This window comes from Contarinia nasturtii, unplaced genomic scaffold (genome assembly GCF_009176525.2).
Source record: "Contarinia nasturtii isolate CC-2019 unplaced genomic scaffold, AAFC_CNas_1.1 Cnas_scaffold_285, whole genome shotgun sequence".
In the NCBI taxonomy this organism is placed as follows: Eukaryota; Metazoa; Arthropoda; class Insecta; order Diptera; family Cecidomyiidae; genus Contarinia; species Contarinia nasturtii.
In genome coordinates, this window is record NW_022197640.1 from 3,815,230 (window position 1) to 3,832,283 (window position 17,054).

General features: G+C 32.3%; 1 protein-coding gene across 8 annotated transcripts in view; it reads left to right on the forward strand.

Annotated features, from left to right (window-relative positions):
* Positions 1-17,054, forward strand: part of LOC116337745 (tyrosine-protein phosphatase 99A) — a 147,026-nt gene that overhangs the window by 67,303 nt on the left and 62,669 nt on the right. Inside the window, exon 1 of one of the 8 annotated variants that reach the window (XM_031762596.1) lies at positions 766-787. The exons of the other annotated variants lie outside the window; for them this stretch is intronic. Coding sequence (XP_031618456.1) covers positions 781-787 — 7 coding nt within the window. The 5' untranslated portion in view covers positions 766-780. Of the gene's footprint in view, positions 1-765; positions 788-17,054 lie in introns of those variants that run through there. 8 annotated transcript variants of the gene reach the window in all.

Sequence of the window (17,054 nt, forward strand, 5' to 3'; positions counted from 1 at the left end):
AAAAAAAACGTTCACCAAACTGTCATTTCTGCGATCATAATTGACATTTTTTGTTATGATTTTCGAACAAGCATTTCGTTGTATATATAAGCGCGCGCACGATTATTTAAATTGGATGTGATCCAAAAAAGCATTTTAGTATGGAATTGCATTGCTATTGTTATCGTCAATTTTCGCAATGTGATTATGTTATGATGTTCTGTCGAACTGAACGGAAAAAATGTTACCACAAAAATCAAAAATTCCATTCGTATAACCTAATATTACGCGAATGCTACGTATTCGAAGCAAACAAGATGGATGGTGGTGTGTGTGTGCTTTTTTTGAATTCATTGTTACTGAAATGTGACCACAAAATGAGTGTTCTTTTTAAAGTACCAATTCCGGTTTGGGAAACATTTCGTCCGGTGCATAAAGTGATGTACAAACATTGAACATTTTCATGAAACAACCAATGCTAAGTACCAAATGGTTGTTTGTTTGTTTGTTGGCTGGCTTGTTTGTGTCAGTTTCAATATGCGAAAGTATTTTCAAGTAGATGATCAAATCAATTCAATTCTATTCTATCTCATAAAATCACGTTTGGCGTTGATCTTGTTGATTGGAAATTCAAACCAAACCGAAGAAGAAGAAAAAAAGAGAGGCACAAAAATGGAAATGTCTGCACATGAATGTTTGACATTGAGCGCCAATGCAATAGGTTAAAAATGTTCGTTGAATGATAAACAGAGAATAAGAAGAAAATGCCGAGTATAAAATCGATCATCGTTTGTCGTTTCCATGGCATGTAAGTAAAGTCAAAAATGCCAACGTATCTACGAATCACCATCATAATATATCTAGGAATTGGTGATGCAAATAGATTGTTAAGCATAGATTATCTCAACCCATCAAAAATTCATGTTTTGCCCATTGTATTTGGCGCATCGCACATATTGCGTTTACGAAAAGCCAAAACGGAATACGAATTGAATGACATTCTAGTGATGTAAAAATGATGGATATTTTAACTTGAGCTAAGAAAACATTGACTGGTACAGTTAAACAGGCACTAATAAGAATTGCTTTGCACATCCACGTCGCACCATATCCAAATGACTGGAATCGTTGCACAGCAATAAACATGGATCAAATTCACTCACGGTGTTTTTTTTTTTTTTTTTTTTTTTTTTTTGATGAAAAAGCATATATTATTCAGAATATCTATTTTGGTTAAATCAAATTTTCCAATTCAGCAATTCGATGGTACATATATCTTATGTTATGCAGTTCAATGAAACAGAAATTCCTTTCATGTGGTATATAATGTTTTGCCAATTGTACCGAAATACACATATCTATATAAACATTGCACACATTACACACACAAATATCGACGGCGTTCAGTTTATGATGACGATGGTAAAATTTTAAATACGATTGAAATTATCCCATAATAATACTAACAATCATTTCAAGTATCGAGCACCAAATAAACAGCCACTCGGCATCTGTTCACATTGAATACTTCAAATATTTTGCGATATCGCAACATTTCATCAATGCAATAGGATTTTCAACATTTGTAAACAATTCGAGGAGATTTGCGTCGTTTAGCCAACCAATCTCTTTTAAACGTATCGAATATGTTACGTTGCAATTATGTTAGACGAATATTTCCAATGTTTTCTTTGAGTAAAAACGATTCCTTCTTATTTTCCCTGAATGATACATATTTTGCTATTCTTTTACTTCACGTATTCATTTTTCATTTCATTTCATTTCATTCCTTTTCATTTGTGTGTTAGCAACATGTAATTTCAATCCCACTTAATGTAGACATCATGTATAAAAGTATACAATTTAATCTTCAAATCAACGTTTGCCGTCAACTATTTCCCAGAAGCTTGAAAAGGATTAGTAATATTTGAATAGATTCAAATATATATTCATCCTTTGTACTAGTTCCATGAGTAATCCATGCGCATCTGCGATAGAATCTATAAAAGCAAAAGGCGAAAATGTACGAAGCAGAAAAAAATATAAAGAGAATTCCATCTCCAATACAGAACATACATATGATTTAATGCATGATTAAAGATGCATGGGAAGTCACTAGTAGACTGTCTAGATTTGGAAATGGTTTTTTTTTTCTTCTTCGTTACATTTCCTTTACATTTTATTACATAAAATACGCATAAGAACTTTGGTGATTGCTTTGAGTTATCGGTTGAAATGTTTTAAAATCAAATTTGAATGATTCTGAAAATTCACAAAGAGACTCATATTTTTGAAAAAAGAAAAAGGAAACATTATTAAAATCATGAGGTATCGAACAAAAATCAACAAAGTCTAAATTTCCTCTCTCCATATTGAGCTTTGATAACCGAATTCATGATGTAATTGTATTGTGAAAAAATTACGAACCACTTTTTTGCCCCATTATTAACAAATGGATCAAGTTTACGCTTTAAAATGTTTGCAACACACAAACTGTTTAATAAAGAAATTGAGTGTCTGTTGTCAAAGTTAAACAAGAGCACACAGCACATATTATTGATTATTATAAAATGATGGCTTCTGAACTCTTTATAAATAACAACATATTGAATGTGATTTAAAAAATCATTTGATATTGTCATCAATAAGTGGATTTATGTATTTCTCTCTAATACCATCGAATTTATTCCGCCTAAATCTTTTTCGTGCAATCGAAAAATAAATACTGCAGTCTTTCAATAATGTTGTTGTTGTTTTTCTTTTCGTAGCCTTTGTTGTTAATGTTTATGGCTGAAGTTTTTCATGTCGATTATTGTATGCTTCATACACGAGTTGTTCTTAAATATAACGTTTCGAATATAAATGTTTGGTGTATGGTACTCTTTATGTGTGCCGCAGTCAACGGTACAGAAGACATCACCTTTAGTTTTTTGTTTGTTTTTTTTTTCATGCGTCAAACATTCTCTTTATCGCGCTGTCTGCAATAGAGCATTATTGAAAAATTTATAACATTCAACATGATCCTTACGTTGATGTTTCACGCACTCCGTGCTGCAATGATATATTATGTTATTCATTTGTGGAGCACGTGTGTGCTCTACACAAACACACACACACACACTTGCCACAGCAATTTACTTTACACTCAACCATCAAGAAGAGGCACAATGCGAATCAATTTTGCCGAGTGAGGGAAAATAAAACGAGGCGAATCCAAGAAATATAAAAAAAAATCCCTTAGAATAAATCGTATAAAAAAATAAAATGCGGAAGGAAAAAAGAAAACAGCGAAAAAGATTTTCAAAGTGAGACAACGACGTAGAATGTATCCGATATTGAAGAATATGACGCTCTTTCATTTGATGACACGTATCGATAAAATATAAATATTAATTTATTTTCTTTTCGCCGCTACAGTCATATTCATCGTTTTGTGCCCACCGCTCTTTCTTCCCTTTCATTCAGTCTGTCGCCGCTTATTTTTCACCGCTCTCACTTTAACCGTCACGAAGAAAAATATAAGTCATAACGTCAGTAGGCTACATGTAAAATTTATGTTTGCCATTTGTGTGTTTTTGATTATGTGTGAATTGTGTCGGCGTTTTTATTGTAAATTATACATGTACAGTCTGTCACTGTGTGCATGTATATGGCACACGTCATCGCCACATCACATTCATTCGCTTCGAACCGCATTGTTATGAATTTCAATCGAATTTATTCCTAATATTTGATTTGACTGGATTTGATGATAAATTCACAAGCGCATATAGGTTACAGTGTGGAGAGAGAATGTTGTGCTACACAAAAAAAAAAAAACCAAAAATAAAAATGATAATCACTTTATGTGCCGCATTGAAGAGACGGCATATTCCAAGAACATTTTCAACATTTATTATTCAAGCATATTTCTCGAATGGCCATCGATGCATCGCTCTCTTCAACTTTTTTTCTCTCTCCTTCAGATCAATGCTTTTTTGTTTGTTTGTTTTTTTCATGAGCCATCCATCAATGTATTCTTTGTGAATGTTTTGATACAAAAAAAAAAACTGAGAAGTAGAATTATATCGAAAAAAAAAAGAAATGCAGACCTAAACAAAACAGATTTCGTGGCATTTGTGGATGTGGCTGTGACTGTAAATGTTCATTGTTGCGAATGCTGAGTTTTTTTTTTTCGTGCGTATTTGAAAATAGCAAGCCGTGCCGAGCGTTAAATGTTAAACGAAACAAACTGCCAAATGCTTGATTGCCATAATTTATGTGCATTGAAAAAGTCTATTTTCATTAATACTGCGGGCATTTATTTATTTATGCTCACTTCATACAGACTCATCAATTTTATTTGCCGCGTTATATTTGACGACTATATTTCCTATTTGATATTATTGCTATCAGCTATGCTGAATTTTATTTGTTTGGCGGCGATAAAAAAAAACGCAAATGGATGTGGAATGAATATTTTGTTATCTTCATTTCCCTCAAGCTGATTTCTTTTTTTTTTCATTAATGATAAAATAGAATAGATAATTTCAAAGTTCTTTCATATCAAAGCAAAGACGTCAAAGACATCGTTTGCTACTGATATATAACACAGCACAGCAAAAGACACTTTTTTCACAAGTTAAAAGGGAAAACGGAATAAAAACAACACTGTTGGAATAAGAAACAAAGAAAATAGTTGGAAAAAAGAATTAAGAATGCCAGTTCAATATATATTCGGTTTCTAGATTTAGACATTTATCGAAGTTTGTATAAAAAAACAGTATTCAAGTATTTTCAATTGTATTTTGGGGTTAACCGCCATCATTTCAATATTAATAAAACACAGAAAGGCATTAATGGTATTTAAGTGTTTATTGTTGTTTTTACCACAAACATTTTCCTCGGCTTTTTCAAAGATAAATTTGGCACGCAGCAAAACAAAACGATTCCCAAATAAACGAACAAAATCAAGTTGCTCTTGAACGATTGATCTCAATGAATGAAGAAATAAATAAGTAAACACTCCAAAAAATTCGTCCACAAAAAGACAATACTTCATTTTCATAACATTGAACGAAAAAAAAGTACGCAAATGAAAAGAGCGTTTTTTTAAAGAGCAATATGCATGCTTTAAATTACTCGATTTTGTCGATTTCCACTCACAGTTAAAAGGTTCATTGTGCTTAACAACATTATTAGGCGGGCTTAAGTTTATTGATACCGTTTGAATAAAAGCCATTTTGAAGTCCGACTTTTTGAATGAATGTGTTGAACGAAGAAAAGAAAAAAGCCAAAGGAAATTACAATTCTTTTTGTGACTTGCGGCGATAACACGCAATGAAGCCATAAAATTAATACTAATTAAAATAATGTATAAATCGGTTGTTGTCCATTAAAGTGTCACAATGTTTCTATTTGCATTGGTTCAACGAATCCGGTGATGACCTGAACCCGGCCATGGTATTCCTCATTCGAATACAACCGAAAAAGTTTCCGAAAATTCGTGTATGCCTTGAGCGCGAGAAGTTTTCATCAGGAAAGCAAAACCACCACACAATTAAGTTTATTTTCATTATCGATTTGTTTGGGCAGTTGTTATTCCTTGCATACTTAAGAAAATTTACGTGGATATGGAGCACCGCACCACCAAAAAGATTCCACACAAAGCGAACAGAAAAAGAAAGTGCTTTTGGAATGTTTAGTGAATGAATTCAAACGCTGCCCGCATAATAATCGCGCACCACTGTGAAAGAAAGGAAGAAAAAAAAAATCGCTAAAACTGTGCACAAGTCGTATTTGCGTTCAACCAAAAGAGAATAAGATAAAAATGTATAAAGGAACAAGCGACAATCGCTTAGATTCATATATATAGTGTACGTGTATATAAATGTTATTTAAACCATATTACTAATTCATTTCCGGCCTCGTAGCCAACTTTTACACGATCTGGTATAAATTCGACAATTAATTACATTGAGTAATTTGTACGTGCTGTTCAGCCGCTTGAAAAGCTCTTTGAGTACACTGCAAACACTCGAAGTTTGAAAATAAAATGTTTTTATGTTATCTATCGCTCTCTCTGTCTCTCTCGCTTGCTCATTCACTCTCTTGATCTCTCGCTCATTTTGTATGAGTATGTCTTTGCGCCCAGTGGAAATCCTACAAGCCACCAATTTGTGACATTGCAATAACGATGCTATGCTTGTGCCCGCACTCTGTTAACTTGGTGAGTGGACAGTCTTGTTGCTGTGTGTTTGATGTTTTTTGTAACTCTGTCCATCACATCAAATGGCGTCCACCAAGTTGTGAGCACATGCAATAGATACATACATGCATAAGCATATATATCCCTTTCATTTCCACATCCACTTGTATTAATGCGTCGATCCTTGTTTCTATCAATAATTTAGGTTAAACATATTGACGGGTACATGTTAACCATCACACATCAGTCTATGTCTATGTCTAATCAGATTAGGTGCATTCGATTTATGCTTTTCGCAATATTGATATATTGTTGTATAGACGATGTTTAATATCTCCAATCACATGTAAAAACGTCAAGAACAAGACCAATCCAATGCGACTGTATTTTGTAACACATGCAATTTGTGAATAGTTTCAATGTTATTTCTTGTAACTACTCCTGTGTGCCTACTTGATTTTCTTCATTTTTCATGCCATTGATTTTCAGTGCGATTGCATTATGGTTCAATTTCCGTCACACATACTTGAAGGCATCGTCGTTGATGACCATAATTTCATTTCGTTTGACACAATATGTTCAAACATCTATCCATTCAAACTTATATTCGTTCGAAGAACATCAGAAAGCAAAACATTCCTTATCTCTAAGCAGGATATTATAACTGAAACAAAAATTCAAAAAAAAAAAAAAAAAAAAAAATATAAAAAAATTTTTAAAAATAAAAAAAAAAAAAAAAAAAAAAAAAAAAAAAAAAATGATGAAAAAATTTGCATAAATTGAACCACACAAAAAATAAACGAAAATCTCTGAATATTTTCGAACTGTCCGATTTTAATTTTCGAATCAATGATTTAAAATCATATTCGAAAGTAGTTTTTTCTGCATTGGCCAGCAAAAGCGATATTTTGTATGGCTCTTAATGCCTGATTGGATTATATAGCGCAATCGTATGATATGGAAATAAATGGAGACCCATGAACAGTTATTTTTTGCAATAAAAGGCAACGAATCACAGTTTTACGTAACCTTTATGCAAATATCGATGCGCTGTGGTATGTGCATGATAACCGACGTCATTTTGGGTGAAAAAAAAAATTGTAAAAATGCCTGAATTTACTTTCGAGCTTGCAGAAAAATATGAGTGAAAAACACTCATGCATGCAAATGTCTTGATTCAATTAAATGATGAAATCATTATGACTTTTATGGTCGAAAAGTGCATGAAAAAAATCAAGTTATGTATAAAATTGAGCAGCAAGGGTTAATAACAACAATGGTTATTTTATTATATTTATTTGACAAAATAAAATTGAAATATCAGCGCATTTAAAATTAAATTGTTTCGCCGTTCTTTTTATTTAACGAAAGAAGATAAAAAAAAATTGTTTGAAACGAATATTATTCAATGACATTATTTCATCGTATGCCACATCGTTTCATAAAGGCAATGTAACAATTATCGTCATTTTCATTGCGGCAAACTGATTTACGGTGAATATTTGCAGTCCATCTCGTTTTCAGAACATGTGTGAATTCAAAATTGTTTGTGCAATTTTATATCAGATTTCTACAAATTTTAAAAAGCACATTATTTACGGTGCGTATGAATATTAAGCAAAAAAGGGGGTCACATAAGCACTGTTATACACACTTTTCAAATAATATAAAGCAATTAAATTAATGAGATGAGAGTAATTCAATTGTTGTGTATATTGAAAAATCACTTGAGAACAAACGAAATTAAGAGCAAAATTATACAAAAGGTAATATAAAATAATTCGAAATGGTTTTTATTTATTTTTAGTTCATTCTTTTGTTCGCTTGCCCGTTTGAATCGATTGACCGAACTGTTTTTCCTTTTCTTTTTCATGTTAGATTTCATTGATTGCACACACACATACACACACACATGAAAAACTGAAGATAATCAAAGAAAAGAAAATGTCCGAAAAAAGCTCGGGTAATACGGTTTGAAAACTGCCCGAGTGAATGCACATACCCAATTTATTAAATTGAAGCAACGAAGCAAATTAATTCGGTGGGTTGTGAGTTTGTAAGCATACATACTACACAGTAAACAGACACAAACACACACACACACAATGTATACGCTGTCATCGTGCTGACGTAAGACTACTTATTTTTCTTTCGTTTGCAATTCGTTTTGCCCGATTCGTTGTGAATGTGTCACTAGATAATTTGAAAAGCCGCTTTACGTTCTCCCTTTGGACCATAAGAAGATGAAATACTGAATTGAACATAACAACAGTATTGAGTTCCAAACAAATGAATACCTAAACAATATAAGAACAGCAAACAAGTACGAGAAATCACGGCATTTAACCGACTAAACTCTTCATGCAAAGAACAAAAATTACATTTGAAAAGAAAAACAGATTATTTTAAGAACATTTTTTTAGAATAATACACGTGTTCGGATCAGTAGATCTGCGAAAGAAAAAGAATAGCATGGGAAATATGCTGGCGGAAAAACAACTCACGAAAATGATTTACTTTCGAAGGATGCTAGAATATTAAGTAGCAACGATAAGAATGACATCAACAATAATATTTGAAATTTGGCTCAAAATGAAAAATAAAAAAAATAAGAACAGAAAACGCACTCATTCACGCTAATACCCGGTGAGAGCGGTATGAATAAAAGCACCTTAAATGCGATATATAACAGAATAAAGCATTTTTCACAAATATTTATTACCTGCCGTTCTTGTAAATAATGGAATGTACGTGCTTGTCTTTGATTTTGCATTTATCAATTTTTTGACGTATTTCACTAAATATTTATCATATGATTCATACGAAATGAGATCAACCGCAGAAGTCGTTCTATTGTTGTTTATCTTTTTTTAATTCTTTAAATTGAGTTGTGCAAATAGGTATCGTTATTCATTGGTTGTTTATTTAAAAAAAAAACGACTTTACCCAATTACATTTAACGCGCTTGTGATGAGGACTTTTTTGTCATACAATTTTTACCAGTTCTTTCTATTCATTGGGTAAAAGTTCAAAAACGTGCTTAATAAGTCATTCATTGTCAACCAATTATTTTGTGGTTTGAAACAATATTTTCAAAAGTTTTAGTGTACAATATGAATACGGAACTGTTCTGAATCAATAGTTCAACAATCAATTTTATCAGTGGGTAAAAGTTTTCAAAGCGTATTTATTTTTTTATATTTGCATTTTGATGAATGATGTGACACGTGCCACACACACTCACAGTTTCCGCCTTCATTGTATCCATTATTTAAAAATTAATTTGAATGTAATTTATTCATCTGTAAACGTTTTGACTTTGTGTTAAATTACTTTGAGAAAATGAATGAAAGTCTTAAGTAGATTTTCAATGGAACCAAATAAAAATAATGAAAAATAATTGCTAAGCAAGGCAAAATATTCACCCCCAAATCTAGTTGAAAGAAATTATAACACAATATCGTAATGAATACTTAAAAGCAGTCAAAAAAAATTTCAATCATTTTTTTTTCTTTTTTCAATTTTTACTGGACGTCAAATTGAGTAAAAAAAGGCACCGAAAATTTGCTCTTTAGCTTCGGAGAGAGTTTCAGCTCTTGAGATTAATCCTGTCGGATTTTCGTTTATTGTTGTTGATTTGGCTTGTGTAAAAAAAATTGACTCCCCATTCCAATATCGGTTCCATTAAATTGAAATATGTCAAGAGGCGTTTTCATTCCACTTTCACAATTCTCATTTCATAAATGAACGTTAAGTGCCGCTTGCATTGTACAGTTGATCCGTTGGTTGTGGAATACTGCCTTGTATCCTGAAATTGACAAACATTCAGTTCTGAAAATGACGCAAAATTTAATTGAATTGCAAATAAGCTGAACATTGAGAATACAACCTTTTGCAGCACAGCAACTGAATGTCACTCCGACGCGATTAGCTTCATCCATGCCAATTTTTTCTAGTAATTTTCCACGTTGAAAAACATCAACATCAATATCTGTTTCAGCCATCCATTCGTAAACAGATGTAGAGACCTCGAACAAAAATCCGTAGATGTCAATTTCAACTTTGTTCATCGGTTTGAATTCATCGATCAAAAAGTTATATTTATTTTGTGAAAAATCTTTCCGATTATTTTGCAAAATGTGAAAATGCAAAAGATATGCAATGCATTGCTTTTATTGATGCTGATGTTTTTTTATAATTTAGTACTTATAGATAACATAAAATCTTGAAATCCAGAATGACTTGTCGACCTTTTCGAGAAGCCTTTTTCGGTCCATGAATATTGTGTTTCCAAATTCAACTTGAATATGATTTTTAAGCTCGCCAATACCATTTTGCAAATGGTAATGCAATATTTCCGTTTTTGTGAAATAATTTTGACGATTTTTGTTTACGAATCCCAAAATACTTTTTTAATCCGAGCTTATATTAATTTAATGCGATTTGTATTAATAGGGCTTAAGTAAAACATCATATCGAAATTTATTCCATACATAGAATGGATTTTCAGATGATTAATTTTGAATTTATGATTAGAAAGAATGAACTTTGTCCCAGAAACCGTTGTCAATGTTATCAATTTTCGAAAAGTGTCCCTGTCCCTTTTTTAATACATGTAACTGAGCGATCCATTTGTGCGTACAGACCATGTGATGATATAACAACAGAGCTAAACATGTGATTGCTGGAATTTAGTATCATATAAAAAAAAGCGGCACTGTTGTCTGTAAAATGTTTTTCCTTTCGTTTAATTCATTCCATTCCGAATCAACAAATGCTATAGTCGCGACAACCAAATAGCATTATAAAAAACGGTCCATACATGATGCGTTTAAATCATCGCACGGTACAAGAATTTTGGCATTCCGTTACCTAGAGAATAATAGACACTGACTCTGTTCATTACGCATCACTTGTTTTAACTTTGCGAAGAAAACAATTTGAGATGGAATGATTTTCTTCTTTTTTTGTCTAGCAATCAGTATTCACTACACGCTTATCTTTTCTTCTTCAATTTGAATGATGGTGGATTTTCTATTCGGTTTTTTTTATTGGATGTTCGTTATGTGTAATTCTAGAAATCAATAAAAGATAAAATGCTATGTCTCTAAATTATATCTAGAGAAAAAGAAAGAGAAAGATAAAAAGAAAGAGAGAGAGAGAGAGAGAAACCAAACGCAGTTTTATTTTTGTTGTTTCTCAACATTGGTAGCATAATTTCGAGAAAAAATGGACAAATCTGCACTCAAAGTAGTGGTACATAATGTAAAAGTACGATTAATATATACCTTCTTTTTCAAGACCTTTTATAATGCTGGACTTTTTTTTTATTCATAAATCGGCCAATGATGAAAAGCATTCCAGCCCATGCGCCAGATTCAAAATCAATAATTTATTTTTTCAATTTATTTGTTGAAAAAACTTCCAATTCACTGAACACAATGAAATGCATGCTTTGTTGTATGATTTCACTCCAATCATTTTTTTCTGCATTGTTCAGTGTATGTGGGTTTTTTCCCCTGGACATTTCCGATATTTTACACTGTGTCATCATAGGTGTGAGTTCTTCGGATAATTTACATCAGACTTTCGTTTATCGGCTATTCGAAAAGTGCACGAGGATAAAAACCGTCTTATTATGTAATCCAAAAATTTGTGAGCAAATATTTGCACAGTGTCTTTCGATTAGTTTAAAATTTTGCTGCAAAAAGCAAAAAAAAACGAAGAAAATCGAGAGAATCGTCAAAGACGTCGAACTTAGGCCATATAAAAAGTACTGTCGAAAGTATTCACTACGTTGATATATTCGGCTCATATTTAATTTTGGCAGCGTTACCGCATGTATTTCTATCCATTTCTTACATACAATGTCGCGCCATAAACTTTTTTTTCTTCTTTTGACAATTTTTTCTAATATCATTATGTACATACACTTATACTCTCTCTCTCTCTCTCTCTCTCTCTGGTGCAAGAAAGAACTCAAGCAATGCCAAGACTTAGATTCTTCATACCATCATGGTAAAGAGAAAATAGCTAAGACGATTTTAGATGATGAATATGGTGTCTCGCTTCTCGTATAGAAAAAGCAGTGCGTGTGTGTAGATGAATCTGTGATATATTCGGCGGACTATGGAAGCGTAAAACCATACTACCCTGTCTTTGCTTAATAATTCACCCGTACAGTCTGTAAGGTGTAATTTTCATTCACCAAAAAAAAAAGATGAGGGAAGGTGAAAAGTCCTATTAATTTTTTATGTTTGAATAGGCTAATAAAAAGGCTTTATATCATTATTTTTTTTTTTGTTTTCTCCTTCTTTTTTAGCTACATTACTTGTAGCAACGTTGAAGTTAGAGCGTAATACACTTTTCGTTTTAATTTGACTGCAGTGTAAAGGTATCTTTTGCATAAGGATGCTTTCTTCATCGCTCATTCACATTATGTTGAGAGAAAAAAACCATTGACAGGGGATTGGATTCGCTAAGCTAACGGGGCTTGAGCACGAAGACCCCGCTGAAAAATTACATAAATTAAATTCAAATACATAAATGGCTTTATCAGAAATAGCGAAAAAAAATCGCATATTCTTTTTTTTCAGAAAGTTTCTAAACAAAAAGTTTGGACTTTCATCGGACACATCAGACAATGGCTCACATAAATTAGAGTAGAAAAAAAAACAATAGCGAAAAAAAAATACAACGAGAGGAAATAAATTTCCCATATGGCATGATAAATATAAATAAGAAAAAAACTCAAAAGAATTGTTGTTCACATCTGCACGGCACACGGATGATTCGGAAAGCTTTAATAGTTTCACGCTATTCACTCTAAAACGTTAATTTGATTGACATATCATAGAAACTTGTATCACACGTACCAAATAATTATGTGCGGCGAAAGGGAAACCAAAATTGAATTTCGAGACAACTCTTGTATATGAAACGGGAATAAACATAACTATGCGTATCACTGCAGTGCCGATTCAGCATAGTTGAAGCATTTTTCAAATACTTTTCACACATACCAGTATGTTATTCTATTTGGCTGCATTAAACTTGAAGCCATGACCTAACATATACACAATATACTCAAACCAAATTGTTTAGAACAATTTCACATTCAAAACGTAATTTGAACTGTCCTCAAAAACGATACTTATTTATTCAACTCAAATCGATTTCAGTATCAATGAAAATCGAGATATATTTTTTTTGTACATAAAACACAGTGAGTGCCACTGATAAATTGTATTGGAAATACAAATATTATTAAAAATATTGAAAAAAAAAAGTCTTTCTATGAGCAAAAAAAAATCGTATTAAATTATTGTGTCAAAATGCCACAGATCCCAGAGATAAAGTGTACTTATTTAAAAAAAAGCAACTGCCTATCGTCAAAGTCGCCATCATATCGTGAACTTCAAAATAAAAGAAAAAGTATGTAAGTCTTAAAAATTGATATTTCGCTGTTAATACACGAAGTGACCTGACTACATGGGTCGTTTAGATTTTTATCATGGTAAACGGCTTCTTTTGCATTGGTGTTGCAGCCATGTGTATCATGAAGATTATTTTTTTTTGTTCTAAAGCTGACTACGAGTATACGAAATGGTTTTTGGTGAAAATCGGACCAAAAGGAAGAAGAAGGTCGATCTCCGTCTAGATTCAGTGATGTCTACGTTAAGTAATTCACTGAATTGCAAATTCAAGCCATAACGATTAAAGCGGATAATGTTGCTGTTTATATTGGTGCCTCTGTACGCCGTAAAATGAAATTGAATAAAAAAAGAAGAAGATATGAGCGTGTCACGGATCTGGTGGCCGTGATATGCGGTTTCACAAATGCTTTAAGCACATCAGCACTGCTTCCCATAATGTGAACTAACAAGTTTTATTGTCTTGTGGCTCATCGTTACATTTTGTTTCATGCCAAGTATTTCCGTAGACGTTGTATTTGGCAATTATGTCCGCTTTATTGGAACATATGGTGAGATGATTGGCTTCATAAACGATAGAAACATGTGCTGATTTACATTTCTCGGCTAAAAGAATGCTGTGAATTTATACAAGTTGGAAATTAAACGATATATTTTGATATGATGTATCGCTTTCGAGAAACTTTTATAGAGATTTATATGCATTGCATGGGCCATTGTATCATCTGATATTCGATAAATGGGTCATTTAAATTATAAATTTATTCTTTTTTTCGTGGGCGCGATTTTATGTGCTTGTTTTTTTTTAATCGATGCAGATAATCATGACAGTTAAATAACAAATTTCCTTGAATTATGAATGAACGCAACACATTTATTATATGAAAGCGATCAGAATGAAGTTATTATAATATTTATGCTAAAGATGTGGCCAATTTTTGACTACATTAACTTGAAGTCGCTTCAAACTTGGTCCACTGCTACAAACACTGTTCGAAAATTCGTGGTTATTTCAAAATAAACACAGATATACGTTTTAATAAAGGTAATTGTTCCGAATAATGCGTAGCAGGCATTGTTAGCCAAACAAATCACAATGGTGTAAATATAAATAGTGTTATAAGGGAAGAAAATTCAATTGTTTGCTCGATTACCTAATGTTTGTTGTGTTTATAATACTTTGTAAACAAATGGTGACCCCAACATACGATTGATTTCTACCTGATAGTTGTATACACAAAACAAAAGGAAAGAAAAGTTCCTTTATCCAGGCAATGTGTATTTGATAATTTAACGATAGTTGTGTCGAACTCTGTCGACAAGTGTAAACTGGTCCATTTAATGATCGCAAACATTTCCGAATTAAAAATTGACAGACAACCCTTGTTCTTTTGTCACCTACGTGTATCTTGTGAATGTTTGGTATTTTTTGGATTTATCAGCTCCACCACTTCAACGAATGATACCGTTTTCTATGAACCATGTAGTACCATTTTTCTTATATATGAATGGTGTCTGATTCAAAATTGCAAGTATTCAGTTGCCATTATTTCTCTCTTTTTATTATTTTATTCTTTGCAACTTAAAAAAAACCATGTGGAAAAATGTCCATTAATCATTTAATACGTCAGACAGTAGAGGCCGTCAACTTCAGTCTATAAATCTACGATATACTTCTAATACAATATTATGTATAGGTATAAGCGCATTGAGTACCCTACAATACCCGCCAATGAATGAAAAAGAGTGACTTTTCGATTCTCTTTCAAACCGTAAACAGCATCCGCAGCAACGGCAATAACACCATCAACGGCAACAATTGAAACGATAATAGCAAACAGAAGGCCAATAAAAAAAACCTCGCAATCACAATTACAATGAGCAATATGCAATGAACAAAAGTTCGGGCTATAAATTACTTTTAATATTTCCCGTTGTGTGCTTGTGAATGACATGTATGAAAACGCATTCACATCACAATCTCGTTTTCATTTTCATGCCAACAAAAGCTCAATGCTCGGCAACAATGTGATGTGATAAATTTGTCGCGCATTCATTGCGTACGTTGTTTATGAATTATCGCTATCTCGGGCGGCCTTCAAAGTGGTCATAGGCACATTAAAGCCGAATTAGTGTAGGTTTTATGTTGATCATTTTGTTGACAGAAAATTGAAATAATTTGTTAATTTTTGCCATTTATTTTTTTCCACTTCAAATGTCTATGAATTTGATAAAATCGCCCTAATAAATATTTTTGTGGAAAATAATCGATTTTTTTATGTTGCTATCACAGCCCTTCATCAGCACAATAAATTATGATAAACATATTTTGTCGCATTTGACATCTAAATTATAATTAATAGTGAATCGCTTTTGAAAAATATGATAAACTCAAAAACAGATTCATTGCTTATTCGCTCATGCTTTTTTTGTGTGTATGCATGAAACGCCAATTGTTAGTCTAGTTCATTTTGTGTTCCACACAAGTGGATCGACCAACAATAGAAACGAATGTATCCAGCGAATAAATCACGGAAATTTAATGCTATCAACCACAAACATTGCAAATAATGGAAAACTTGCCCGTTTTCTATTAGTATTTTGCTTTTACATTTTTCCCTACTATAACCCATGCAAAACTACGAACATTAAATTATGTGAAATTGAATGCAAAAAAAAAAAAACAAAATTTAAACGCCCACTGTATTGTGTCCTGTTTTACGTGTTTTTGGTGGATATGTTTACACTGAAACTCTTTCCATGGATTGTTGTTGTTGTCTTTTTCGAGCGTACAATGTATGGACTTGTTTTGAATTGCAAACGCGACATAAATTCAAACACATTCTAAAACAAAATCACATCCAAAGTAGAAAAAAAATAATAATTTGTGATGATATTAATTGCAAATGTCTGAATTCATAGCATTCGAGATGAATGTATGCGAATGTATGAAATAATGTGACTTTTTTCATGATTTATCTAAAACATATTTGGAAAAGTGACCAAAATTTGTTCACTTTTTTGTTTGCAACTGGCCAACGTGAATTTGATATAGATGTACATATGTTTTGCATAGTCTAACACGAGCATTGGGATGCCAAAATTATTTCAAATTATTTGCATTTTTACGAACTTTTATCCATCTTCAAGTTTATCATAAATATACCATAAACTTGAACAAACATGAACAAATCTAAACTCGTTTCAAATGTTTTTTTCTTTTTCGTTTGCCATGAAAATGGGATAGTGGCGATATGTAATATATGTTGGCACTTACTCTGAAATCCACGTGCATAGATTCATAAGTATTTCTTTTGTTTTACTTACCTCAAAGGACTTAAGAGAATTGGCAACCAAGTGCCAAGTGCAATAAATATGCCATGTTGTTGCCGAATTGAATGTTTGCCAAAAATGTCAAACACCAGACAACAAAAACCACATATGTGGCAATTGCC